Below are 26,613 nucleotides of genomic sequence, written 5' to 3'. Positions count from 1 at the left end.
ATTTCTTTCTGTGGTAAGCATCATTTCCGTACAAGGAAAAAAAGGGAGGAAAGATGTTTTCAGAGAAAACAAAGTGGCCAGAGTGGGGAGTCAGTCGCCTGCTGTGGGCGGGGTTAGTCAGGAGCCATGTCGTTGAGTGTTGTGCCGTGGAAGCCAACCTTGTCTCCAGGGAGAGGGAGGGTGCCTTCCTCTGGGCTCAGCACCTGGTTCTTCTCTGTGGCTTTGTGTGTGGGAGGCGGAGGGTGCAGATAAATGAGTAGTCATTAAGACAGATTATTTTATGATCCCTCCCCTTCCACCCCAGATCCTTCTGTGGCCTGTAGCATGTGCTCTTCGGGAAGAAGATGTGAGAGGATTCCTCTTGTATCACGTGTGCCCCGCATTACCAACATGTTAACATTCGGTACTGACACCGGAGTTAAAAAAAAGAATTGCTTTTAACCTTTGCGTAGGCATCTTCTGTTACATAATACTGAAAATCCTTTCTCCACCTCAGTTTTTCCTGTAGCAGGAATTACATGTGAACAAGTGTTGGAGGGTTTGCATCGAAGGAACTTTGGCTCTAAAGCCAGGGTCTACTTTGCTGGGAGTTAAAAGTCTTATACAAAGCAGCCATTAAAATGTCTGTCATTACTGATGTGGAAAGGTATCTGTGGTGTGTATATTAGTTTTCCAGGGCTCCACTAGTAAAGTACCACAAACCCAGTGGCTTAAACAACAGAAATTTATTGTCTCATGGTTCTGGAAGCTAGAAGTTCAAAATCAAGGCACTTGGCAGGATTGGTTTGGGAGGTAAGGGTCTGCACCGGTCTGTCTCCTTGGTTTAGAGAGGGCTGATCTGCCCTCTATGTATGTTTGGGTCCAAATTTCCCCTTTTTATGAAGATACCAGTCATACTAGATTACAGTTCCCTCTGATGACCTCATTTTAACTTGAATTTCCTCTGTAAAGAGCCAGTCTCCAAATAAGGTCATATTTGACATAGTGGGGGTTAAGATATCAAGGTAGGGATTTGGAGTGGAGAGAGACACAGTTCAACCCATAGCTATGTATTTTCCCTTTATTTTAAAAAAATAACAATAGAAGAAATCTCAAACATAAAACATCAGAGAAGGGGCACCTAGGTGACTCAGTGGGGTAAAGCCTCTACCTTTGGCTTGGGGCATGATCTCAGGGTCCTGGGATCGAGCCCCACATCGGGCTCTCTGCTCAGCAGGGAGCCTGCTTCCTCTTCTCTCTGCCTGCCTCTCTGCCTACTTGTGATCTCTGTCTGTCAAAAAAAAAAAAAAAACTTAAAAAAAATCAGAGAAGGTAATATTGAATCTCCTTGTCATCATCAATAGTTTCAGCACCCCCAAAGCCAATATTATTTCATCCTTACTCCTCCCCACTCCCTGCCCTCTCCCCAAACTGGATTACTTTGAAGTCAATCCCAGACATTACAGGTGATACATTCCAAGTGACAAAAATTTACACAATTATTTGTAAGGGATGATCCTTCTAAAATAAAATAACTCGTGGGTGCACGCATGAGTTGGAAGAGTCAGAATAATACCAGAATGTTAATAGTGCTTATTTATTGCGGGTAATTTTTACTTCCTTCTCTGTAACTGTTTTCACTGACTGATTTCGTTGGGATGGTGGTTGATGGAGTGAGCCAGCCTTTTGCAGTCAGAAAGCGAAGCAAAGCAAAACAACAACAAAAAAGCCCAAGTTGTTTCCAGATGGTGAGAAAGGGTGGGGCAAGGAAGAAACCGTGGAAGAAACTTTGTCAAAGTTGTTTTCTGAGGCAGGAGGTAGTTATTGTACTTCCAGAATCTGAGAAAGGATGAGGAGGAAGTACACAGGATCGTGTCTTCTAGTGGAGAGGGCCCTGGAGTGTGGGGACTGCTGTGACAGGTGACCTCAGCCGGGACACCTGGCCTCTCTGACTGGAGATTTCCCACTGGGTAAATGAAAGCGGGGGACCAACGGAACCCTAGATTGATTTGGCTGTGGTTGCTGTTCTCTCCTATTTCTTGAACATGGTTTGGTTTTTAGGAACTGGTCAGGATAAAATTTGTACTTCGTGTGTGCAGTAAAAAGTTATTATTGGGGCTGGTGAGGAAATAATTGTAGAAAAGCCAAAGGTGAAGCTAGTACAGAAAGGAATCTGTTTTTAAGAAATAGAGCAGACTTGGGGTGCCTGGGCGCCTCAGTCAGTTAAGTGTCTGACTCTTGATTTCAGCTCAGGTCATGATCTCAATGTGGTGGGATTGAGCCCCATGTCAGGCTCTGCACTGAGCATAGAGCCTGCTTAGGATTCTTTCTCTCTCTCCCTCTGCCCTTCCCTTCTTTAAAAGAAAAAAAAAAAAAGCAGACCTCCCTCCCACATCTTCAGAAAGTGGTTTGTTTATTTGAGTGTGTGTGTGCACATTTCAGGATTTTGCCTTTGCCTTCTGCTCTTGTCAGCATGGGCTTATTTATGAACAGCACCAAAACTTCTGGATAGCAGCCACATGTTTACTGAGGCTATGGAGGGACCAGAACAGACTTTGGGTCACCTTCATCTCTGGATTGGTCTTTCAGCCACTCTTGTCTTTGGTTCCTATCCCCCTCATCTCATATGATAAAGGCCAGGTGTCAAAGTGTTGAATTTAAAAATGCTGTTAGTCTGTCCTGTCTCCCAGGAATGGGATGGATGGAGAAATCTGGAACCACGGCTTACGTTATTTCGTGATGGTCAGCCTCTGTGATGACACCTGGAAGCCCAAAGTAAAGTGGGTGTGTATCTAGAAAGTAGGCAGAAATCTAGAAATGATGAATGCTTCTCTCCTGTCAATTTTCTAAAAGGAAGTGTGGCTTGTGTTACCAAGAAGTGCACGTCAACCTTCCATTTGGCCAGTTAGATCTGCTTATGAAGCAGTCTTCAACTTGGACGTAGAAATAGAATGTCTGCACTTACATACCTTTGAAAAGAAGGCAGACTTTTATGTCCGCAGGCATAACAATGACTTCAGGCCAGATTCTCCCCTCCACCACCCAGAGCTGAAGGCAAGGGGGCTTCCTGCCAAGACAAGCACTTGTGGAGAAAGCCAAAGACATTCTCTCTCCCCTGGAGGCACCAGGGGTAGGGAACCTTCTGTGCTCTCAGCTCTGGAGGGGACCAGTCGAGGCCCTTGAGACAGGAGATAAACCAAGCAGGTCAAGATAGCACCACGAAAGCTCTGAGGTTAGATGGTTATTGAAACCACAGGCCATAAAAGTAGGCTAGGGGCCTGTGTGCTGTACATAGTAAACTCGGTAGCCTGCTAAGAAAATAATCCCAGTCAGACCTAAAATCTCCCACTGTGACAGCCAGAATGACCGGGATACCGTAGAAAATCTTGTCATAGCAAGAACCAGTCAAGTCACAACTTGAATGAGAAAAAGAATTATCTGATGCCAAAATTGAGAGGGGTCAGATGTTAGTTTTAGGGGAACAACTAGTCGCCCTCATCTGTGTACCCATGGTCTGACTGCTTTTAGGCTCTAGTGACAGAGTTGAGTGGTTGCCACAGAGACCCAGTGGCTCCAAACCCCTTAAATATCGACCATCTGGCCTTTTATAGAAGTTTGCTGACCCCTGCAATAAGGCCATCAAAGACATAATGGTCAATTTTTTGGAGATATTCTCTCCCCTTCCCCTTTTTGTTTCCTTTGGTTTAGAGCATTAATTTCCTTATATCGGTCTCTCCATTCTTGTCCTGTGTTTTTAAACTTTCTTCTTCGTAATCTCATCATGTAGCCAGCAGCCTCCCCCGCCCTTTGGAGATGGACCCCATTTCCTCCCACTCATCTTTGTCTCTTATTGCCGCTGTCCGCTCTCTTAACCCTACTGGAAAATGTAGATTTGGTAAGGTCTGTCCACTAGCTAGGGTTTTCTTTCTCTGCTCACATAATAAGACTTGAGAGCGTTGGGGGAAGCCCATAGGTTGGGGGAAGCCCATAGGATTGTATTTGGACGTATAGAGAAAGGTTATTATTCCAGGTGGGTTCTGTGCCAGGAGACAATAGGAGACATAGCTTGGGGAGTACAGCAGGAAGATTGGATGTCAGGTAGGAAAGTCAGCAGGAAGAAGAGATCGTTCAGGTGTGAGGCCAAGACCTACTGTGCCCCAACACTAGGGAATTTGGAGGAAGTCTTTGGAGATTGGAATGCCAGCTCTGCAAGTATCAGCAATGTAGTCTGTTGATCTGGCAAAATGACTTTATTATTTACCACTGGAAGGGAGGACAGCACATCCACAGGGGATTGTCCGTGTCTCCGAGTAGGGAAAGCAAGGTCCGAATTTGAGAATTCAAAGTTTGGTTTGTAATACCAGGGCTTGATTGATTAGGATTAGGTACACATCAAGATCCAACAGTTCAGGATTGGTCTAAACAGCTAGGCAAGTATTTTGAGGCAAGGCATTCAAAGGATTGTAAGATACAAACTGTTGATGGTTTCCATTATAGAGTTGATGGAAATTTTAGGAAGTTTCTCTAATGAGCTGTCAAACCATTTTGGGGGTGGCAGTCTCTTGGAATATTAAAGTAATGCTAATGAAGGCGGTGGAATAGTAAATATGTGTTAAGGGAGGCAGTAAGCTCTGTGTGTGTGTGTGTGTGTGTGTGTGTGTGTGTTGCTTCTAAAGGTCCTTGAAGCATGGCTTTCAAGCCTAGCTGAGGACTTTGGCTAAATCAACTGCCTAAAGTCAGCCAAGGACTGACCCCTGACCCAGAGGGAGACTTAAAAATGGCTTCTGAAATCCACCAGGTAGAGAATAAATGCTAAACCAAGGCCACCTTGACGCTGGCATCACATTGCTTGGTCTTCCTCCAAGCCTCACAGATTGAGTTACCGAAGGTGCCGGAAATCTGTGAACCCAGGAGGGTCTGCCAACTGAGCAAGCAGCCCTGGTAACTTGAGGATAAGGAGTCTGTATCTCGAGGTGCCTGATGCTGATCCTTTGATTACCAGTGGATGAACTGGTGTTCATGGATATTTGACCGTGGGACTTGACCTTTCAGGCATCTCTCAAAACCTGCTCCAAGGTTTGCAGTTCTGAGAAGTGTGAAACAGTCAGACTCTGGAAGCCCCTGGGCCCCTGCTTTCCCCTTCAGGTCTCTCTTCAGCCGGATCTGAGCTCTTTGAGCTGGATCACGTTAGGTTTTAGGCTCTTTATCGTGGTTTCAGTTGTTGACCAAGAAAGAATTCATTCAAAAGGTAAGCCAACGGGTATTTATTTGGGCAATGAGAATTGCAATTCAGGAGACACAGTTCATGTAGAAACCTGACTCTTGTTTCAAAAGGGACAAAGGGGGTGGAGTTACAAAGGCAGAAAAATGAGTACTGTTCTCATTCAGGTCCTCTATGCAAAACAGGGATTGAAGCTAGGTTAACCGGAATTTGTTGGGTTAGCATGCAGATGGAGGGTTGAAATTTGTCAGATCCCACTGACTCTTTTGAAGTGGAGATTGCCAGTGATTCAGGGCTCATCATGAGGAGGGCATTAAGTCCAGGCTGAGGGTTTGCAACTGGCAAAAAGTTCTTAGGATGCACATCAGTTCCTCCTCCCTGATCCTCCTGAGCCCTTTTTTTTTTTTTTTTAAAGATTTTATTTATTTGACAGACAGAGATTACAAGTGGGCAAAGAGGCAGGCAGAGAGAGAGAGAGGGGAGGGGGAAGCAGGCTCCCTGCTGAGCGGAGAGCCCGATGCAGGGCTCAACCCCAGGAGCCTGGAATCATGACCTGAGATGAAGGCAGAGGCTTTAACCCACTGAGCCACCCAGGCGCCCCTCCTGAGCCCATTTTAAAGAGACTTTCTTAGCTAGCCTTGCTTACTCCTTTTTGAAATTTCCTTTTACACAGCATTATTGAAATAAAGCAATAAAATCTGCAGCCACTGATTTTATTAGCATTCACTCCTTTGATTTGATTTTGTAGTACGTACACCGTTCATTATTTGTACTATGAAAAAATGGGCCATAGGATTTTTTTTTCCTCCGTGACATTTGCTTATCTCTGAAGTTCGATGTGACCTACATGTGGTTGATTTTATAACCTCAGAGTTGACATTTTCAGGGGTGGATATCTGAAGTTTCATTTGGGGTCCCATTTTGTACCTGTACTATATATAAGATGGTGATATCCCTGATTCTGGAATGCCAGGAAGAGATGAAATGTGGGCACTTTGTTCTTAAAAACCATAAGCAATTGATGTGGATGTGCTTCAGAAAAAAGTGTTATGGGCTTGGATGTGGAACTAATTAAAGTAAATGGTTTCAACTTTTTCAAACACTGGTTGCAGTAGGCAAACCTACTCATCGATGCCTGTGCTTTGCTCTTCTGTTGATAAGCCCATGGGAACCTTGAAGCCGGGCACCTACCTGGGTAGCTGAGTGGGTTAAGCATCCAACGCTTGGTCTCAGCTCAGGTCTTGATCCCAGGGTCATGAGTTCAAGCCCCACCTTGGGCTCCATGTTGGGCTCCACACTGGGCATGGAGCCCACTTTAAAAAAAAAAAAAAAGAACCTTAAAAGGGAGAGGGAATGCTTTAAGCATTTGCCATCAGTATTGTTGCATACAGCTTTTCAGTGCCATATTCATCTTCTCATAGGTGCTTTTAATTAAATTAGTTGTGGAAGAAGCTAAAACATGTTCTTCCAAAGTCTGACGAAGACTCTTCCTCAGTGCCTCTCAGTCTTAGAAATGTTAGAGCAGTAATGACTGTGATACACAGCTCCAAGGCTAGGAATCCTGTCTGTCTGCGGGTTCCTTCAATTTCTTGTGGAGTCTGATGGAATTAACACGAAGTGAAGATGACATCAGTGGTCTCATTAAAGGATTGGGTTGGTTTCGTGTCACATGGAAAAGGGGGAGAAAACAAATCTTTAGGGAATGTCTGCTGTGTGTCAAGCACTGTGCTAGACTCAGTTTACCCAGAAAGATGTTGGAATCCATTGGGTTCTTGGTTATTGATAAAACTACAGCACAGAGTTTCTCAATGGCTTTTTGAGCAAGGCAGAACATGTTTTAGGAGGACTGTACTCTGGCCTGTAAGGTATTAAGCATCCCCGTACCCCCTGCCACTGCTCAGTGTGAAATCATTGTAACTGTCAAATCTCCCCCATTGCTGGTTCAGATGACCCCCACACACACACACACACAAGCAGGCTGTCCTGCCTCGGGCACTAGCAAGAGGCTCTCAATTACATTGAATACTTTCTAGAGAGGAGATATGTGGATTCCATTTCTGGGCATGTGTCTCTGCTGTAATGATGTAGAAAATTCTGTAAGTCAATTCTTACAGATGTAATATGTAATATTTTATGTAATTTTATGCAATAATTTATGCTTACAACATGACAAGTATATAACAAGTAATTTATATGTAATATTTTATGCTTGCGAAATAACAAGTATTCTATACTATATAATTGGAATATAGTTCTTTCTATTGATTAAAAAGAAGTGTATCCCATATGCTTAATGTATTGGTTTTACTCACCTTTTCTCTTAAGCATTGCGTTATCATCCGTAATAGTCAAGAACAATGTATTACATGTTTTCTTCATTACGTTTTCTTCTTCCCTTTCAACACCTCATGTTTCTATGACAAGATTTTATGGTGGGAATTTACAGAAATGTTGACTATGACAAATAGCTCAAAATCCACTTCTCTCTGTTAGTTCTATATATAGAACTGTCAAATAACACATAAACATTTTGTCTGGTGTCAAGTTAAATTTAACCAGTTGGAGTAATTCTTGGTAAACATAGACTCATAATGGAGGTATTATCCTTTACTAAATCTTCAGCCCTATTATGCTAATTGAGTATAATGATGTCTGTAGACTTTGTGTCAAAAATCAGTTCCTTTGTATCTCAGAGAAGAGTGAGACTGGGGATTCATTTATTCATGTCACAGATATTTTGCTGTACTTGGGATAGATCAGTGAACAGCACAGATAATGAAGACTAATGCAAATGAACACAATAAGCAAATGACCAGTTAGGTTGGAAGGTGGTAAGTGCTATGGAGAAAAATTAGTAAGGAGGATGGGGGGGGGCAAGGGTTGGACTGGAGATACAGTTTTTTTTAAGGATTTATTTTTATGTAATCTCTATACCCAAGGTGGGGCTCAAACTCCCCCCTTCCCACCCCAAGATCCAAGGGTCCAACTGAGGCAGCCAGGTGCCCTTGGAAATACAGTTCTAAATGATGTGGCTCAGGAAACTTTGCTGAGAAGATGGCTTTTAAGCAAAGATCTGAAGGCAGAAGTGAATACTTAACTTAGCCCCTCTTGTATCCCCCCACCTTTTTAAAAAAGATTTATTTATTTATTTATTTATTTGACAGACAGAGATCGCAAGTAGGCAGAGAGGCAGGCAGAGAGAGAGAGAGAGAGAGAGAGAGAGAGAGGAGGAAGCAGGCTTCCTGCTGAGCAGAGAGCCTGGTGTGGGTCTTGATCCCAGGACCCTGGGATCATGACCTGGGCCAAAGGCAGAGGCCTTAACCCACTGAGCCACCCAGGCGCCCCTATATATTTTTTTTAAGAACCAGAGCACCAGGCATAACCTTTGTAATCTGCAAAAAATAATTTTCATGGCCAGAGGATTGGTGTGCACAATGAGGTGACGAGTCCAAGCCACATTGGTGCTGTTGGCTTACCTGTGATTCCAAAACTGTATCTTTTTGAAGTAATGGCACCTATTTTGATACAAAGGATTACAATGGATGAGCTTTTTTATTTTTTTCTAAATAAAAGCCAATGACACAGAATGATAGAAAACAGCAGGTGTCTGTTTTCAAAGAGGAAACAGAAAAATAAGGCTGAGCATGGAATGAGATTTGTGGTCCAATTCCAGGGGTTCCTTATGGAATTATTGCTTCTCCCCACCTGGTGACATCATGAGGGTAACCAGGATCTTCTGGGGTAGATGGCAACAAAGGCAGAGTTAGGGGCTCACATTGAAGATGGCTTTTGGGTGGGGAGCTGAAAGAACAGCAGACCAGAGTCTAGAAACCAGATTTTGGCTGCTACCTCTGATGCAGAGCAGCCCTGGGACCTCGTCGAGTCACTTTGTCCCCTTCCCTTTCCTGGAGTGACTGTTTATTTGCTGGGCATGCACTTTATGTGCTTCGTCTTTTTTGGAAAGTTGTGGAACACAAGGGAGATGAAATTCACAAGCTAACCTATCAACTTCTTTTCTAGGTCTTGACTTTCTTTCTGCTTGATTTGTCCGTTCAAAAATGCAAGTAGACTGTGGCTTATCTGAGCTTGTGGATTGAGTCCAGGCCACAAAATATGGTTTGGGGCCGTCAAAGTTTCAGCTGCAGGATAGGGCTGGCAGAAGCCCTAGGGTTTCTGGGTTTTCGCTTCCTCCTGGCATCTTACACGGTGTGAAAGTCACATCCGATTTAGCATTTTTGGGGTGGAATGATCTGTGGCTGGCTTCACTGTGATCTCACTCATGCAAATGCCAGCCCAACATTTCACTTCTGTTTCTTGAGCTTCAAAAAGACTGCTGAGCAGATAGGCGTTGGGGCTGGAGGAAAAGTAGGGAATTGGTCTTGCTTTGAGGCCAAGCCACAGTTCATCCACTGTCTCCGATAATCTGTTGGAGTGAAAGAACCTTAATGACGTCCCACAAAGACTTCCACCTTTATTTTTTATTTTTTTAAAGACTTTATTTATTTGACAAGAGACAGTGAGAGAGGGAATAAAAGCAGGGGGAGTGGGAGAGGGAGAAGCAGTCTTCCTGCCAAGCAGGGAGCCCAATACGGAGGACTCGATCCCAGGACCCGGAGATCATGACCTGAGTCAAAGGCAGACGCTTAGTGATAGAGCCACTCAGGTGCCCCAAGACTTCTGCCTTTACCGTATTTATCATTGACTTGCCCTCTGAAGATCAGTAACATACATGAGGATGGCCCTAATGAGCTCTTTTAGCTCTAGGGCTCTGAAATGCTCTTGGGATCAGAGCTGCAGCTGTGTGCCGTCGAAGAGATTTACTTAGATTTCACCAGGCCTGTGTGGTCAAAACGCTAACGTGTACTGAGCACCCTCTGAGTAGACTGTCACGCCACCCGCATCTGGGGGTGATGCTTCATCTCCCCTCTTACCTCTCTTGTCCAGCCCCCTGGGTGTCAAGAGCTGCTCCCCAGCCTCCTGAAAGGAGGACTATCCTCTCTCACCTCTTTGCCATCTTCCCATTTTGTAGATGATGAACCAGGTGGAAGGACAGCAAAAGAATCTTGTGCACGCCATCGAGTCTCTGCCAGGCTCTGGCCCCCTCACTGCCTTGGACCAGGATCTGCTGCTCCTGAAAGCTACCTCCGCCGCCACCCTCAGCTGCCTTGGGGAGTGCCTCCACTTGCTCCAGCAGAGTGTGCAGCAGGTGGGCCAGCCCAGCCACAAGCCGGGGGCCTCAGGTAAGACCTCCAGGCGGGCGTGTGTGCCGATGATGTGACCTCCGGGCAATGCGTGTCTGTGTGTGTCTCCCCCGTGGCCTTCCTCCTTCAAATCCACTATATCCACCTTCTACCTGTCTGACCATTTATTCCATCTGTTTCTTCATTTGTCCCTCCCTCCTTCTTGACCCAGTTTGGGATCTCTTTTGCTTTGGCCAATTAGAACTACAACATCCCACGAAAGATTTAACTAATGTGTTTACAGGAATACTTTGGAACTGCTTACAGGCTGGCTGGCATCCTGTTCTGTATCTCATTCCATTTGTGACTTGGCACTCCATGCTGTGTTTCTGAGATATGTTGCTATGCCATCCATTTTGCTAACTGCACCTCGATGGGTGTCTACCATGATGCACCCCACACGCTGAGGAAGGACAACCATATTGTTTCCTGTGCCTGGCCCTGCCCACAATTGCTCAGGGAGCAGGCTCCTGTATGCCTCCTCCTGGACCTGTGTGAGCCTTCCTCTCTGATACCTACCAGAAGCATTTCTAGCTTTTTGTCAAGAAGCTAGAGATAATAATACACTTCCTCAAGAGGCCTAAATCCTTTTGGAGGAAGACTTAATCAATAAGTAGATACAAAGCTACTAGGGAAGATTAAATTCAGGGATGAAGATGAATGTCATAGCTCAAGGTTGGTCATGTTGAATGTCATTACAAAGTATTGGAATGAAGAGACCAACAGAAGAAGCCTCTTTGAGCTTTGTTGCCCGGTGTACATGTAATCAGGAAATGAGACAACTTAGATGATGAAAGAAAAACTGGCTTATGGGTGACAGTCTGTATTTCCTGCTTTTCTCAAGTCCTCTTTGCCCTTTTGTTGTGTTGAGGTTAAGAGAGATGTTGGTTTTCCAGAGAAGTGTCTTCTTGTCCTACCCACCCTCATTTACTGAGCTCCAGTCCTGCCAGAGTATGGCCTTTGCTGCCCCTTTTCTGAAATCTTCACAGACTAGATATTATTATGCCCATCATTTGGATGAGATGCGAGGGGGCGTGATTTCATGACCCCAAGATCATGACCTGAGCTGAAATCAAGAGTCAGAAGCTCAACCAACTGAGCCACCTAGATGCCGTTAAGTATATTATGGTATTATTATTATTATTATTATTTTTAAAGATTTTATTTATTTATCTGACAGAAATCACAAGTAGGCAGAGAGGCAGGCAGAGACAGAGAGAGGGGGAAGCAGGCTCCCTGCCAAGCAGAGAGCCCGATGTGGGGCTTGATCCCACGACCCTGGGATCATGACCTGAGCCGAAGGTAGAGGCTTTAACCCACTGAGCCACCCAGGTGCCCCAAGTGTATCATAATATTATTAACTGTATTCCCTGTGCTATAATTTTCATCCCTATGACTTATTTATTTTATAACTGAAAATTGATACCTCTTAATCCCCTTCACCTACATCACCCACTCCCCAACCCCATCCCCTACTTTAGCCATTTTTATCAAGGAACTTGACTGAGGGTTGGAGGATGGGGGAGCATGAAGCATCATGAAGGTTCTTTTGTTTTGTCTTCTTTTAACTTTTAACCCTCTTAAAAATTACATATAACAGCCCCTTAAGTTTTAAAACATTGTGCTGGTTCTTTTCAATCTATGGCACACATTGGGGGAAGCATTCAGTTACTTCCTGCATCCAAAACATCATACTTGGCTGCCATTAAAATGGAATTCCAGAATCTCCAGCTAGTGGAAGAGGAAAATGTGGCAACCGGGGGAGTGTCACCACAAGATACCTTTCCTTAGAATCTCGGGGTTCTTGAACTCAGTAGTAGTTACAATAGCCTGACTCCCATGGATAAAAACCTAATGTTTATATCTAAGGAGTGCCAGCCGGGGTTGATGGGAATCAAAATCTCATTAAAGTGCCACTGTATCGGGTTTTCCTTTAAATGTTCGATGGGCAGGAAGACACAAGATTGCCCGCAGTGCACTCAGTATCCACATGCACTGTTTTTGATCTGTCCTCTTTGCTTTCTGACCCTCACACTCTTGTATTTCTTCTGCCCCTTTTCTGAATCAAAAATTAATTTGTGGGCTTGTAGCATTTCATCTTCTGTAGCATTTCACCGTATCTTCCGGGGAACGTGTTGGCTTTGGAGCCTTTATCTGTGAACGTTGCTCCTTAACGCTCATTTCATCTCAAGCTCTCGAGCGACTGAACTGAAATCCAAAAATGCTGCAGTATTCCTCTGCCTACTGTTTATGCATTTGGGGCTCCTAGACCCGTCTATGATCTTATCTCTAAGATATAGTGGCCTGAAATGTTTCCTTTAATTTCCGTTTATGGAGACGTTTGTATTTTAGATTAATCAAATAACTTGCCCTCTTGGCTGGGGCTCCTCTAGTTCTGGTCTTAACTAGTTAAGACCAGAGACTAGTTAATCTACTTGAATAGCTTGGAGGCAAATGATTGATGGGGATGGGTAGGTGGGCATCCGTTCTCCCCAGTCTAGAGGTGTGTCCCTCTGACTACTTGGAAGGGTGGCCAGGACTTCACTCACATTTGGAAAAAGCCGAGCTACTTGGGGGTATGGGCTTTGGATGGGTTGCCAGTGTGGGCGAGAAACTGGACCTTTGGACTGGTTTGGGATGTAGAGTCCCCTGTTGGCATTGCTTCTGGTTAATTCCTTGCTTGCAGGTCTTGATCAAGGGAGCGTGGTTCAGGAGTCAGAGAAGACACCTGTAACCAGACGATACATTCTAGAGCCAGGTAAGAGCTGGATGCTGACAGCATGGTCGGTGCAAGGCATGCTGGGAAAAACATGCTGGAGTCAGAACTGCCAGAGCAAGTGACAGCAGAGCCTTGGGAAATTGCAGCAAGTGACCCACGTGCCCTTGGACATAAATCAGGACAAGTGATCAAGAGAGGTGTCACTGAGGAGAGGAGAACCAGAGCAGAGTTCAACATCCTTTTCTTAACTTGTCCTTCCAATAACTTTTTCATTCTCTTACAAGTTTTGTGGGGCTTGTCAGCTAGAAGCCAGTTGCTTTGACCTTTCCATTTGGCGGTAAATAGGTGAGCCTCTCATAAGGCCTTTGTGGCCTCTCTGGCTGGGGGGCCTTCTTCCTTCTGCTATTCTTCTCTTTTTTCCAGAGACGCCTTCAGACTGCCGGTGTTCCTCTCTTTCCACGTTGTTATCTCCATCTTTTACACCTTCTTTCCAGACACCTTCTGCTTCTGGTGAGAATGTGCCCCACAGAAGTCCCCTTCCCTCATTTTGTGGTTAAAAGCCAAGATGGAAACGTGATGATTCCACCAGTAAATAACCTATTGGAGAAAAAAGAAAAACTAGCATTGTAGACGGTTCCAGGTGGGTGGATTTTGTCATTGTTGTTGTTAGAACTATCCAGACGGAGATTTTGAGTGGCACATTCTCCCTGAAGAAAGCAGTTAGATATTAACATCGTAGCTTTCCATTGTCAATGTGCCCTCTGCTGTCTTCAGGTTTGTAAATATCCATCTTACTCTGTTTTGGAAAATGTAGGTTTACTGAGCATAGGAAGCATGAAGTCACTGTGTTGTAGGATGAGGGACAGGTGCTGTCACCTGTCACTGGCCTCTGGGCAGAGGCGTCTTAGCCCCAACCTGGGGACTGCAGCTTTCAACACTCCAAGCAAGGCTCATGGCCAAGGACATATGAAAATAGCTCCACAGTCCAGCCTTAATGCCCACAGTTAAGTCTCCTGTTGCTTTCTTTCTGCTTCTAGTTGGTTCGGGGGAACTAAACCACTTGTAGTTGCTTTCCTTCCTCCCTGTGTTGTCCTGTTGATGTGGGTGTGTCATGTGAGGACTTACAGGTGTGTGTAAAATGCCTCTCGTAAGGACTGGATTTGCCGTTTGGGGGACCAGCCTCGGCCTTCCTGTTCTCTTCTGTTCTGTCATCTTCCATAGTCTCCCTGCTCATGAGCGTTAGAGTGTTTCCAGAGGGAAATACAGAGGGTGGATCTCTGGCGACTTGAGTTGACAGTTCATAGCTGTTCCCAGTTGTCCTTGCCTTTGGAAGTCCCGGTCTGTCTTTGACCACCTTCCTACTGGAGTCACTTTCTGTAGGTGGAGCACGTTTCCTTAACTGTCAGACGCCACCAGCAATAAAACACACCATCGTCCTCCGTGCTGCTGAGAAAGAACAGCTGCCACTGAAATCGGACTGTAGGATAAACTTGTTTAGGAGTGTTTGTGAAATGGGTGTGTCTTAGAATTAGGGATGTATGGTCTAGACTTGCGTTTGTTTTAGGACGTCATCTTGAGCGCCTGCCTTTCAATGGGGTAATGCAGTCCATTTCTTTATTTCTTTAAACTGCTGTTTGTTTCCTTGGCAGGGTCCTTGATGCCTTTTGTTTTTCTGCTTCCATGTGGTGTTTCTTATTTTCTCTTTATTTTGCTGCATAGGTTGTACTTCCTTGGCTCATCATCTTTAGTGTTTTGGGAACAATATGCATATAAATTCTAGTAGCAGTTGTGGTTTTTTAAAAATTTTTTTTAAGTTTCAGTTTTAATTAATTTATTTATTTGGGAGCGAGAGACAGACACACAGATAGCAACAGAGATAGTGAGAGAGAGCACAAGTGGGGGAGGAAAGAAAGATCAGGCTCCCCAGTGAGCAGGGAGCCTGATGTGGGGCTCCATCCCAGGACCCTGAGATCATGACCTGAGCTAAAGGCAGAGGCTTAGCCAACGGAGCCACCCAGCTGACCCTGTTTTTTTGTTTTGTTTTGTTTTTCTTTTTTGTTTTCTTTTAGGCTCTTTTTTATTTATTTATTTTGGAGAGAAAGTGCACGCGAGCTGGAGAAGGAGAGGGAGAGAGACAGGTAGACTCTGTGCTCAGCACAGAGCCCGACTTGGGGCTTGATCCCATGACCCTAATGTCATGACCCAAGACAAAACCAAAAGTCAGATGCATAACGGACTGAGCCACCTGGACACCCCAACATTGTTTTTTCATAAGCATTCTTTAACCTGTATTTTCTCTTTTATTTCTTTGCTTGTTTTCTTAAATTGTTTCTTAAATTCTACATGTGAATGAAATCATATGTATTTGTCTTTCTCTGACTGACTTATTTTGCTTAGCATAATACTGTCTAGCTCCATCCATGTTGTTGCAAATGTTAAGATTTCGTTCTTTCATGACTGAGTGATATTCTTGTGTGTGTGTGTGTGTGTGTGTATGTGTATTGTCTTTATCCATTCATCTGTGGATGGGTACTTGGGCTACTTCCATAATTTGGCTATTATAAATAATGCTACAGTAAACATAGGCCTAACCTATATTTTTCTAATCATCAAAGTCAAGAATGACCCTTCTTCTTCTTTATTTTTTTTTTAAAATATTTTATTTATTTATTTGACAGAGAGAAATCACAAGTAGACAGAGAGGCAGGCAGAGAGAGGGAAGCAGGCTCCCTGCTGAGCAGAGAGCCCGATGCGGGACTCGATTCCCGGACTCTGAGATCATGACCTGAGCCGAAGGCAGCGGCTTAACCCACTGAGCCACCCAGGCGCCCCTCTTCTTTATTTTTTTAAAGATTTTATTTATTTGACAGAGAGAGAGAGAGAGATCAGAAGTAGGCAGAGAAGCAGAAAGAGAGAGAAGGGAAGCAGGCTCCCTGCCAAGCAGAAAGCCTCATGTGGGGCTCAATCCCAGGACCCTGAGACCATGACCTGAGCCAAAGGCAGAGGCTTAACCCACTGAGCTACCCAGGCACCCTTGGGTAGATGACCCTTTTTTTTGACTCTCTCCTTTAGTGATGAAAACTTAATTTCCTGTTTCTCTGATAAGCTTCCCAATTTTTGGTAATGTAATATGGGGACTATTGTTAATATGTTAACACTAATTTAATACTTAATTTGATAATGATTGAATCTCTTTAATATTAATTTAATATTCAGTCATGTAACTATGTTTATTTTTATTTTATATTTTCTTAAGATTTTTATTTATTTACTTGACAGACAGAGATCACAAGTAGGCAGAAAGGCAGGCAGAGGGAGAGAGAGGAGGAAGCAGGCTCCCTGCTGAACAGAGAACCCGATGTGGGGCTCAATCCCAGGACCCTGAGATCATGACCTGAGCTGAAGGCGGAGGCTTTAACCCAGTGAGCCACCCAGGTTGCCCGTGTAACTATGTTCAGAAAAATTATTTCAGTTCACTCCAGGCCTGGGATTGGGGTGAGGTCTGTGAGACACTCACCTTGAGCATAAATTTAAGGAGTGCCAAATAATTAAGATGAATGATGCTTTAATGACATGTCTTTAAACCAAAATTAGTGCAGAAATAATCCAGGAAGAACAAAATATAAAATTTTAAATTAAGACAGGATTCAACACAGCGAGTCAAGGAAGACTAAGTCTTGTAAAACTTTTTCCATTAATTCTGGTTTTAAAAATATTGTGTGGGGCGCCTGGGTGGCTCAGTGGGTTAAGCCGCTGCCTTTGGCTCAGGTCATGATCTCAGGGTCCTGGGATCGAGTCCCGCATCGGGCTTTCTGCTCTGCTTCCCTCTATCTCTCTCTCTGCCTGCCTCTCTGTCTACTTGTAATCTCTCTCTGTCAAATAAATGAATAAAATCTTTAAAAAAAAATATTGTGTGAAAATGTAATTTATCTTGATTACTGAGTGTCTTGTTGGTGCCACTTTAAAATTATACCCAAGGGGAATGTCCTTCTTACTTCCCCTGATCCCAGCTCGACTCAGTTCTGTGTTTAATGATGTTCAGATACACAACTTTTTAATACACAACTTTTAATACACAACTTTTCCAGGCTTGAGTTCCTGATTCTGCTTCTCTTCTTCATATGTCAGTACATGTCTTCAAGTAGTTTTTTCCCCCCAGAAGGCAGAAACTTTTCTGAGTTTCTTTGGTGCTCTGGGAAAACATACAGTGTGTAGAGTTTAAGAATCTGGGCTCAAGATCCAGGCTATTTTGGTTTTAATCTTGATTCTCCCACCTATTGGCTATTTGTGCCTCTTTCTTTCTTTCTTTCTTTTTTTTTTTTTAGATTTTATTTATTTATTTGACAGAAAGAGATCACAGGTAGGCAGAGAGGCAGGCAGAGAGAGAGAGAGAGAGGGAAGCAGGCTCCCTGCCGAGCAGAGAGCCTGATACCGGGCTCGATCCCAGGACCCTGAGATCATGACCTGAGCCGAAGGCAGAGGCTTAACCCACTGAGCCACCCAGGCGCCCCTGTGCCTCTCTTTCTTTATCTGCCTATTGGGAACAATAGTAAGACCTACCTCATGGGTCATTTTTCAGTTTAGATGAGTTACTGTATGTTAGTTGCGTACGTTAGTCCTTGCTATCTGGCAAGGGCTTCTTCGCAGAGGAAAGATCATTTGGCTGCAGACAACATTATCTCTTGGCCCCTCACCCCACCCCAAATCTGTAGACTTTTATTTGCATTCCTCTCTTCATCTATTCACCTTTTGACATCTAGTGTTGTAGCAAAAATTCAAAACTAGTTATTTTTCCTCTAAGGCAAGTCTAATTTTCTGCCTTAAATGTTTGGAAAAATATCCTCTTGATTTTTGTTACTTAAAAACATTGCCAAACTTCATGAGCTAGGTGTTCATTATACTCTACTTTCATATGAGTTTGAAATTTCAGCAATGAAAAGCCAAGAAAAAAAAGTTGCCAAGCCGTGTCTACATGTGTCTTTCTCTGTTGTCTTTTCTGAAAAGTGGTAGACTGTACCAGCGGCATCCAAGCTCTCTTTTGTGGTCAGGCTGTTTCTTCTGTCATTGTTTGTTGTTTCTGATTTATTGACCTGATCTCTGTCCATCAGGGTCTCTTGGATCTCTGTTGTACATTCTGTTTAAGATTCTCTCTCTCCCTCTCACTCTGCCCCTCCTTGGCTCAGAGCTAGGAAGGGGCAAAGGAAGAGGGAGGAGAAATCTTAAGCAGGCTCCACATGGTGGCCAACAAGGGACTCAACTTCATGGCCCTGAGATCATGACCTGAGCCGAAGTCCTTACATTAGAAGTTTCAGAGATGGAGTTCTCCTCTAAGCTTCTGAGGATTCCATTTCTTTTCTCAGACTCTATACAATCTATCCCATTTACTCTATTTTAAAATTTCATTTCATTTTCCTTATTTATTTGAGAGAGAGATAGCAAGAGAGAGCGCAAAAGCAGGGGGGACAGGGAAAAGCAGACTCCCCACTGAGCAGGGAGCCCCACATGGGGCTCTATCATAGGACCCTGGGATCATGCCCTGAGCCAAAGGGAGATGCTTAATCAACTGAGCCACCCAGGTTCCCCATTTCATTTACTCTGTTAGAATTTTCCTCCTCCATCCTCAAATGAAGCAGGCCTATCCAGGCTTGGAAACTAAGGGACCATTTATTTGGTAGAGCACCTGGGTTGGTCTAGGATGAGCTTCTCTCTGGTTCTCACTCACTGGTTCTTTGATATGCAGAATCCATAGAGTATATAGAAAACTACATTCCCCAGCATGCATTGGTACCTTCTCTCTTCCTGTCCTGGTTTGTGTCTATTCCTGAATGCAGTGTGTCTCTGGCTGTGGGACTCTCCTTCCTACCCCATTATCTCCTGGATTATCATCTCTGAATGATGGTGGTATGGAGGGTGGAAGGGACAGAGTTGAGGTGTGGAAGTAATGGAGGGAATATTTTCCCCATCATTTAGGCAAGCAGATCTTTTCCTTAGTGCTATTTTAAGCTTTCCTAATTACTCTAGAAGAAATTTACTATTTGCATGCATGCTCACATATATATATATATCCCCAGAAAAAGTAGTCCTCCTGTATTGGTGAGACAGATGTTCAGTATTTAAGATCTGAATCCAACTTGCAGTTGGTGAGGAGTTGGTCAGCAGGACAGGTGTACCTTTCTCATGGCAGATTCTGGTGTCTTGAACCTTGGGTTGGTTTTCTTAGTCTAGCCCCATCTGCCTTATTATTTATGAGGATTCTTCCCATTTTAGTATTTGATTTTAGTATTGTGAGTTTTCACCTTTTTAAAAATGACATCAAGAACTGATTTTAGTCTTATGGATTTTAGTCTTGTGAGTTTTCACCTTTTTTAAAATTTGGATTTTAGTTTTGTGAGTTTTCACCTTTTTTAAAGTGACATCAAGAACTGATAATATAGATGCCATTTAAAAATGTGATAAAATGTACACATTCAAAAATGTACCACTTTAACCATTTATAAGTATATAGCTCAGAAGAATGTTGAGTACATTCACATTGTTGTGTAACCAACCTCTAGAACACTATCTTGTGAAACACATTCCATACCTCTTAAACACTAAGTCCCCATCTCCCCACCCCCAGTACCTAGCAAACACCATTCATTCTACTTTCTCCCTTTTTTAAAAAAATATTTTATTTATTTATTTGACAGATCACAAGTAGGCAGAGAGGCAGGCAGAGAGAGAGGAGGAAGCAGGCCTCCTGCTGAGCAGAGTCCAATGTGGGGCTCAATCCCAGGACCCTGGGATCATGACCTGAGCTGAAAGCAGAGGCTTTAACCCACTGAGCCACCCAGGCGCCCCTACTTTCTCCCTTTTTGCCATCTCTTATTTCTTAATTTTTAAGAAGTCATGAAATACACCTTCCTTTTGAAATCTTTTTTTTTTTTTTTTTTTTTGGTCAGAGGGAGGGAGGGAGAGAGAGAGTGTACAAACAGAGGGCGTAGCAGGCAGAGAGAGAAGCAGGCTCTCTACTGAGCAGGGAGCCCAATACGGGGATCGATCCCAGGACCCTGGGATCATGACCTGAGCTGAAGGCAGACGCTTAACTATTGAGCCACTGAGGAGTCCCTGTCTATGAAAATCTTAATAGTCGGGGCACCTGAGTGGCTCATTCGTTAAGTGACTGCCTTAAGCTGGGGTCATGATCACAGGGTCCCGAGATCGAGCCCTGTATTAGGCTCACTGCTCAGTGGGGAGCCTGCTTCTCTCTCTCCAACTCCCCTTGCTTGTGTTCTTTCTCTCACTGTGTCTCTATCAAAGGAATAAAATCTTTAGAAAAAAATCTTAATAGTCATTCATTCATTTTGGCACATAATTATTGAGTGCATTCTCTTTGCCAGACAGTATTCTAGGTTCTGGAGACCCATACATGAGCAAGAGCAATACTGTCTCTGCTTATGGGAGCTGATGTTTTAGGGAGAAGAGAAACACAGTAGACCAACTAATGAGCAGGGTGAGTTCAGATCGCACTGAGTGCTGTGAAGACAGAAAACTGACCAATGGGACGAGGCATGCCTTTGGAGCAATGCTTTGGCTGGGAAGCTCCCAGGGGGCTTCTCTGAGCAAGTGATATTTGAGTGAACTGGGTTTATGGAGGAGGCCTTTCCCCCATGTAGAAGAACTGGGGGTGGGGCAGGGGGGGTTGGCGTTCAGAGCAGATGGAAGGGTGTGGCCCGAAGGCTCTTGACCTGAGTGATCTTGGCTCACTGGGAGAGTGGAGAAACTACCAGCATGACTTGAGCGCAGTGAGCAATGAGGAGAAAATGAAATGAGACTGGATGGTCTTACAAGCCAGGTAGCTGGACAGCGTTCCAGTTGCCATGAGAAGCCACTTGAGGCTTTTAAGCCACAGCTGTGTGATCTAACACTTGACATTTCTTAAAAAAAAATTTCTGCCTAAAAATATGCTTGTGTTGGAGAGGAGCACACACTCTCAGAACCGATGCAGCCATCTCAGCTGGCTCTGTTACTTTGTTTCCATCAACTAGAGTCTCCCAAGGTATTAAATGTCTGGGATACTTGTAGATTTTTCTTGGAGTAACTAACGAAAAAGCTAATGGATAGGATTACTTTCCTGATAGAACATCAGAGACCCTGCTGGTCAAGTTCCAGTTCATGTAAAGCAGCATCCACTTTCAGTCTACCTTTTCTTCATCCCTTATCTTTGCTCTGAGACAGAGAACACAGTCTTCAGGGGGAGAGTCAGCTGAGTTTGAGACCTATTCTTACTCCAGTGGTGGAATTGGGAAAGGAATCCCCTGTGTTTACTCCTGTCCCCACTAATAAGCATAACATCTGACTCCAAAATAAATAAACAGTATTACAGTTAAGGAAGTCTTTGTCTCCTCCTCCCCCCACCCAGGGTTGAGGGAGAATCAGAAAAATGCTTTTGGTTTATCAGACTGGTGTTTATAAATGTGTTTCTTGCTAGAATGGAATGAACACATGTCCTTTGTTATGGGACTTCCTGACTTCTGCCCCAGCAGTCACGGAGGGGGGCCACATGAGGCCGGCCCCTTTTCAGAGCTATGGTCATGCGATTGGCAATTAAAGCACAATCTGAGCAACCCCTTCCTGATAAAGTTTGATTTGTTGTTTATTCTAATGTTTTAATGATAAATATCTTTAGGTAAATATTTTTTTCTTAGAAATTAAGAAAAACACTTAAAATCTGGCTTTGGTGAATATGACACACCTCCCCCCTCCCAACCCCACGGATGGGGAAAGAAACAGCCACAGATGGTGATTCTGGTCACTGCCATCATATAGGGACTAATTTATAAACAGATCCGTATCCACACTTGGTACCTCGTTCAGAGCAAGCCCACTTAAATTTACCACAGTCCACTCCAAACTGGGCCCATTTCAAGTCTGTCTCCTTATACAGTGGGTTACAGATATTTTTTGAGCTGTAAATGTTTAAATTGGAAAATACTTGGCATCATTCTAGGTCTTTATTGCAGAAAACATCCTGGGATGGCACGGGCCCAAGTCACATTCCACAGAGCAGCTGAAAAATGGGACACTTGGCTCTTTACCATCAGCCAGTGCCAACATAACCTGGGCGATTTTACCAAACTCCGCTGAAGATGAGCAAAGCTTGCCGCCGGAGCCCGAGGTAAGCGAGCCGTTAGTTCTCTCTTAGCACTCCTGTGGCTTGTGTTCTCGCTTGTTCAGAAACGTAGTAATTATATTTGTAACTTGCTCATCTCTTTGTTTGAAGAGGAGACAAATTTAAAATGGGAGCCTTGCCTGGAGAGACAAAATCGGCTCTGGGCACGCCTGGCACTTCTGTTCTCGTGTCTGGCAGCTGCTGCGGCTGAAATGTGATCTTTCCAATGAGGAAATCTCCTATTTTCATCAAAATGGGAGTCGTTTTAACTTCAAGTGGGAGAAATTCAAATGCGCCCATTAAAATGATGCCTGTTGACATGCCGGGAGCAGTTACAATATATTGTCGCTCCCCTGTATAATGGCTTCTTGGTGTGGTTCGTGCTAACATCAGCTCCCGCCTCATGTGCTCGACCTCTGCATGTTCCAGAGCCAAACCAGCGTCCCCGTCCCCACCTGCCCCGGGGCCATGGCTGAGACTCCTGGGCCTCCCCTCCAGCTGCAGGGGATCCGTGCCCTGCCAGGTGGGGGTGGGGACAGCCCCTGTAGAGCTTCCTGACTGGCCTGGCTTCCGCAGGCTCCCTGGACTGCCCTCTGCCCACACGCCTCTCCCCACTAACCGTGCCTCCCAAGTGGCTGCTGGAAGGAAGTCAGATGCAGCGTGTTCCTTTGTGTCTCGAGGGAACTTCTGTATTTTCTTTTTATTTTGATGCGCAAGTTCTGTCTACATGACCTTGTGAACTAGGCAGAGCTATACCACATCCATGTGTTAGAGGTTGTTCTTAATTCTAGCTGAACACCCTTAGCCTGAAACATGTAGGGTGCTCATAAAATCTCCTGGGGAAGGTCGAGAGCCCCAAGGCAGCTGCCTGGGTCCAACGGTTATCTTGGTTATCAACTGAAAATTTTTTCCAGGCTTCCCATGATTACATTCTGGGACAGGGACTTTGGTAGCTTGGCTCTTATGGAGGTAGGATCAGCCTGACTACAGGCATTCCATTCGCATCTATAAGGTGCCTTCGCAGGGTATGAAACGAGTAGGGGACGTGAGATTCTTCGAGGCACTTCCCTTTACCTGTACCAGGAATTTCAAGTTGAAAACACTTGAAGCTGATGTGTAGATGAACTGGCAGGTAAGTTGGCGATGGAGTAAATGGTAGGAGCCCTGTCGCCCTGTTGTTCTTCAGAGAGTCTTGGGTGGGGTGACATTTGACGGTGGGTGCTTAGCCGCTCAAGAGTTGAAATCTACAATAATATCCTCCATTCCCTTGGCAGAGAACTTTTGAAGGTTCACATCATAATAAATATATTTAAAATCTAGCTCTAGGGAAAAATTAAGAGTAAGGAAGTGTGTCATTAGATCTTTAGTAACAACTTTGTAGGATCTCATTCCTGGCAGCATTCTTGGGCAAAACCCAACAGAAGCCATAACCTAAGAAGCTTACTTATTAGGGCTGGTGCTGTTCCCATTCCGTGAATCCTTCTTCATGTTTCTTCTGCTTTTCCCTGAGAGCGCCTCCTGTTACGCTAAAGCTCGAGAGGCCAGGCCTGTCCTTTTTACTTAAAATTGTTGCCCCCTTTGCTTTAGTGGTCACTGGCCTTGGCAGAAGAGTGTATGATTGTCCACAAGAAATAACTAGCTTCCAAGTTCAACTTTTTAATTGTACTTCGAAGGAGAAGAACTAGGAAGAACTTTCTTCCCCTGAAGTTAGGAACAGCATTAGTTAGCAGCATAGGTTGTCGTATGACCTTGACCCCAGTGAGAATGGTGTAAGACGTTCATGGGGGAGTCTTCATAGCAGGGAGGACTTAAGGAGGGCATGGTGGTGTTTTGATGGTTTTTGAAGGGAAAGTACGAGACTCCTTTTCATTTTCTTTCTAGCGACGGCTCTGATAGATGCTTCTCACAACCCCAACAGCGTGTGTTGGTTGGATACTGTTTTTACTTCAGGTCATTATGCTTTGTCACTTTTTGTTTTTGTTTTAAGAACTGAAGTAGCTAGCAATATTGACCCAGTCCTTTTCCTGTCAGAAAAAAGGAAAATGTTGCCATTACCTCCTTTTTGCAGAATTTGGAGAAATAACCCAAGAAGGAAGTGAAATTCCTAGAGGCTAAAAATTCCTTATGAATATGTTCCTTAGCCCTTCGATATAGAGAACAGAGTTACTATGTGAGTGATCGCCGGTGAAACTCAGGATCATAGTTACTGTGGCACTTTTGCTGAGCAGACTATTTTCTTCTGGTTTATTGTTCGTGTTAAATCTTTAGAAACCATAATTAGGGTATAAATCGTATACCTCCCTCTGACAGGTGTGTGCTTTTTTAATACCACCAAGCAATTTGACTCACTCCAGTTCTCACTGGACACAGACTGGGCATCTACTGTTCCGTTCAGCTCCGACATGGTCTACCTGGGGAGTTTCAGATCCCAGAGGCTGAGGGCTCAGCCCCACAAGACTCTCCCGCCTCCCCTCCTGCCCCCCCCCCCACTTTCAGCCAATCACAAGTTCAGGTCATGTGTACTTCTGACCAACGGGCTATATAGATCAGTGGTTCTCATGACCCCCATCTTGGGTTTGAATAATTGCTCTAGTGGCTTGCAGAACTCAGAGAAACACTTCCCAGTTTATTATAAGAGGTTATAATTCAGGAACAAATGGAAGAGATGCTTGGGGAAGGCGCCTGAGCTGCCATGCCCTCCCCAGCACCTCTCTTGCGGCACCTTTCCATGTTCACCAGCCGGAAGCTCTCGGAACCCTATTGTTTTGGAGTTTTCTGGAAGCCTTATTCCAGAGGCAAGATTGATTAAATCTTTGGTGACTGAACTCTGTCTCCAGGCCCTCCCCCGCCTCCTGGAAGTCGGAGTGGGACTGAAAGTTGTACCCCTCTCTAGTCACAGTGTTAGTTCCACTGGAAAAGGTCCCCATACTTAGGTTACCAAGGGGCTTCTAAAGGTCACTCATTAATATAACAAAAGACACCTTCATCCTCTTTCATCCTTTCAGGATTTCCTAGAGTTTCAGGAGCACTGTGCCAGGAATGGGGACAAAACCAAATACAAATTTCTTGTTATAAATCACAGTGTCAGACTCCCTACCCTAGTGCTGGCTTTCCTGTAAAACAACTTACAGATACCTGGAAAATTAATGCATTTTCAAGCTTCATCTGTTTAATTCCCAGCAGAATAAAACTCAAAGACCAATGTGTATTTAATACATGAGTTAGAGCAGAACTGTGGTTGGCTCTATTATCAAATGCAGTGATCTTAAAATTTTTATTCTGCTGGGGCTAGAACTAACTATATGTGAAAATGAAATATTCTTCCATAATGAAATGAGTTAGGATCTTGGTTTTAACCATTAGCAGAATAATTTTTCAAGTCTCTTAGCACCGTTTGAAATTTAAATTTAGACAGAAAAAGGTTTTTGTTATGCTGTCTTCAGGGAAGAATGCCTTGTGCCATGACAGGGAGAACCATGATGGGGAGATACTGGGATTTGCTCTCTTGACCTTCATTTCCACTCTCCCGATGGGAAACCCAACAACATGTCCCCGAATTTCTTACAGCTGTGTTTCTGAATTCATGATAGGTTCCATAAATGCATCTGTGTGAGATTTGGAAGGCTGTGATGGAGACCGGGTTTCCTCTGCTGGTGCTACTGGTAGGCAAGGTCATGGGGATGTGGGTGTTTGAGGCACTTGCGGGGGCCGCATGCATTGTCCTGGGGCCTTAGGCTCACCCGCACGGACATGACATGCTGTTGGGCAGGCAGCAGCGGCCAGTTCCTGACACTGGGACCATGACTTCCTACCATGCTGTGTCCTTGAAATAAAGAGTTGAAGGGGGACTTTGCTCCTCCATACCTTTCAGAGATTCTGTAAGCACCTAATTCCCATACCCAGTCCCTTTCTCATTGAAATTCCTGGGGTGGTTTCTATTTCCTGCTGTGGATCAAGAGTGAGTGCACCATTGGAATCAGAAGGTAGAGGGCAACATGGAGACGACTGGGAACGTGACCATGTATACCTACCATTCTAGAGGGACGGAACCTTAATATTTCTAAAAGTAAGTTTTATTGAGGATAATTCAAAAATAATAAAAGTCACCCCTTTAAAATGCAATTTTATCACCTTTAAGTACATTAAAATATGGAATAATTCTGTCACTTTCCAAAATTCCCTCGTGTTCCTTTATAGTTAAGCCCTCGGCCGTCCTCCTCTGTTTTCTGTCCATAAAGCTTTGCCTTTTCTGGAGTGCTATGTAAATGAAATCATACAGTATGTAGCCTTTTTAGTAGGGCTT

General features: G+C 44.2%; 1 protein-coding gene across 4 annotated transcripts in view; it reads left to right on the top strand.

Annotated features, from left to right (window-relative positions):
- Positions 1-26,613, top strand: part of OSBPL10 (oxysterol binding protein like 10) — a 309,890-nt gene that overhangs the window by 215,366 nt on the left and 67,911 nt on the right. For 2 of the 4 annotated variants that reach the window (XM_044252620.1, XM_044252618.1), the window contains 3 exons: positions 10,230-10,440; positions 13,127-13,198; positions 22,162-22,316. In XM_044252620.1, the coding sequence (XP_044108555.1) occupies positions 10,230-10,440; positions 13,127-13,198; positions 22,162-22,316 (438 nt within the window). The remainder of the gene's footprint in view (positions 1-10,229; positions 10,441-13,126; positions 13,199-22,161; positions 22,317-26,613) is intronic. The other 2 variants (XM_044252621.1, XM_044252619.1) reach the window with 1 other exon arrangement.

Source organism: Neovison vison, chromosome 6, assembly GCF_020171115.1.
Source record: "Neovison vison isolate M4711 chromosome 6, ASM_NN_V1, whole genome shotgun sequence".
Classification (NCBI taxonomy): domain Eukaryota; kingdom Metazoa; phylum Chordata; class Mammalia; order Carnivora; family Mustelidae; genus Neogale; species Neogale vison.
Note: the sequence above shows the minus strand (reverse complement) of the source record. Positions and strands in the feature narration are given on the sequence as shown.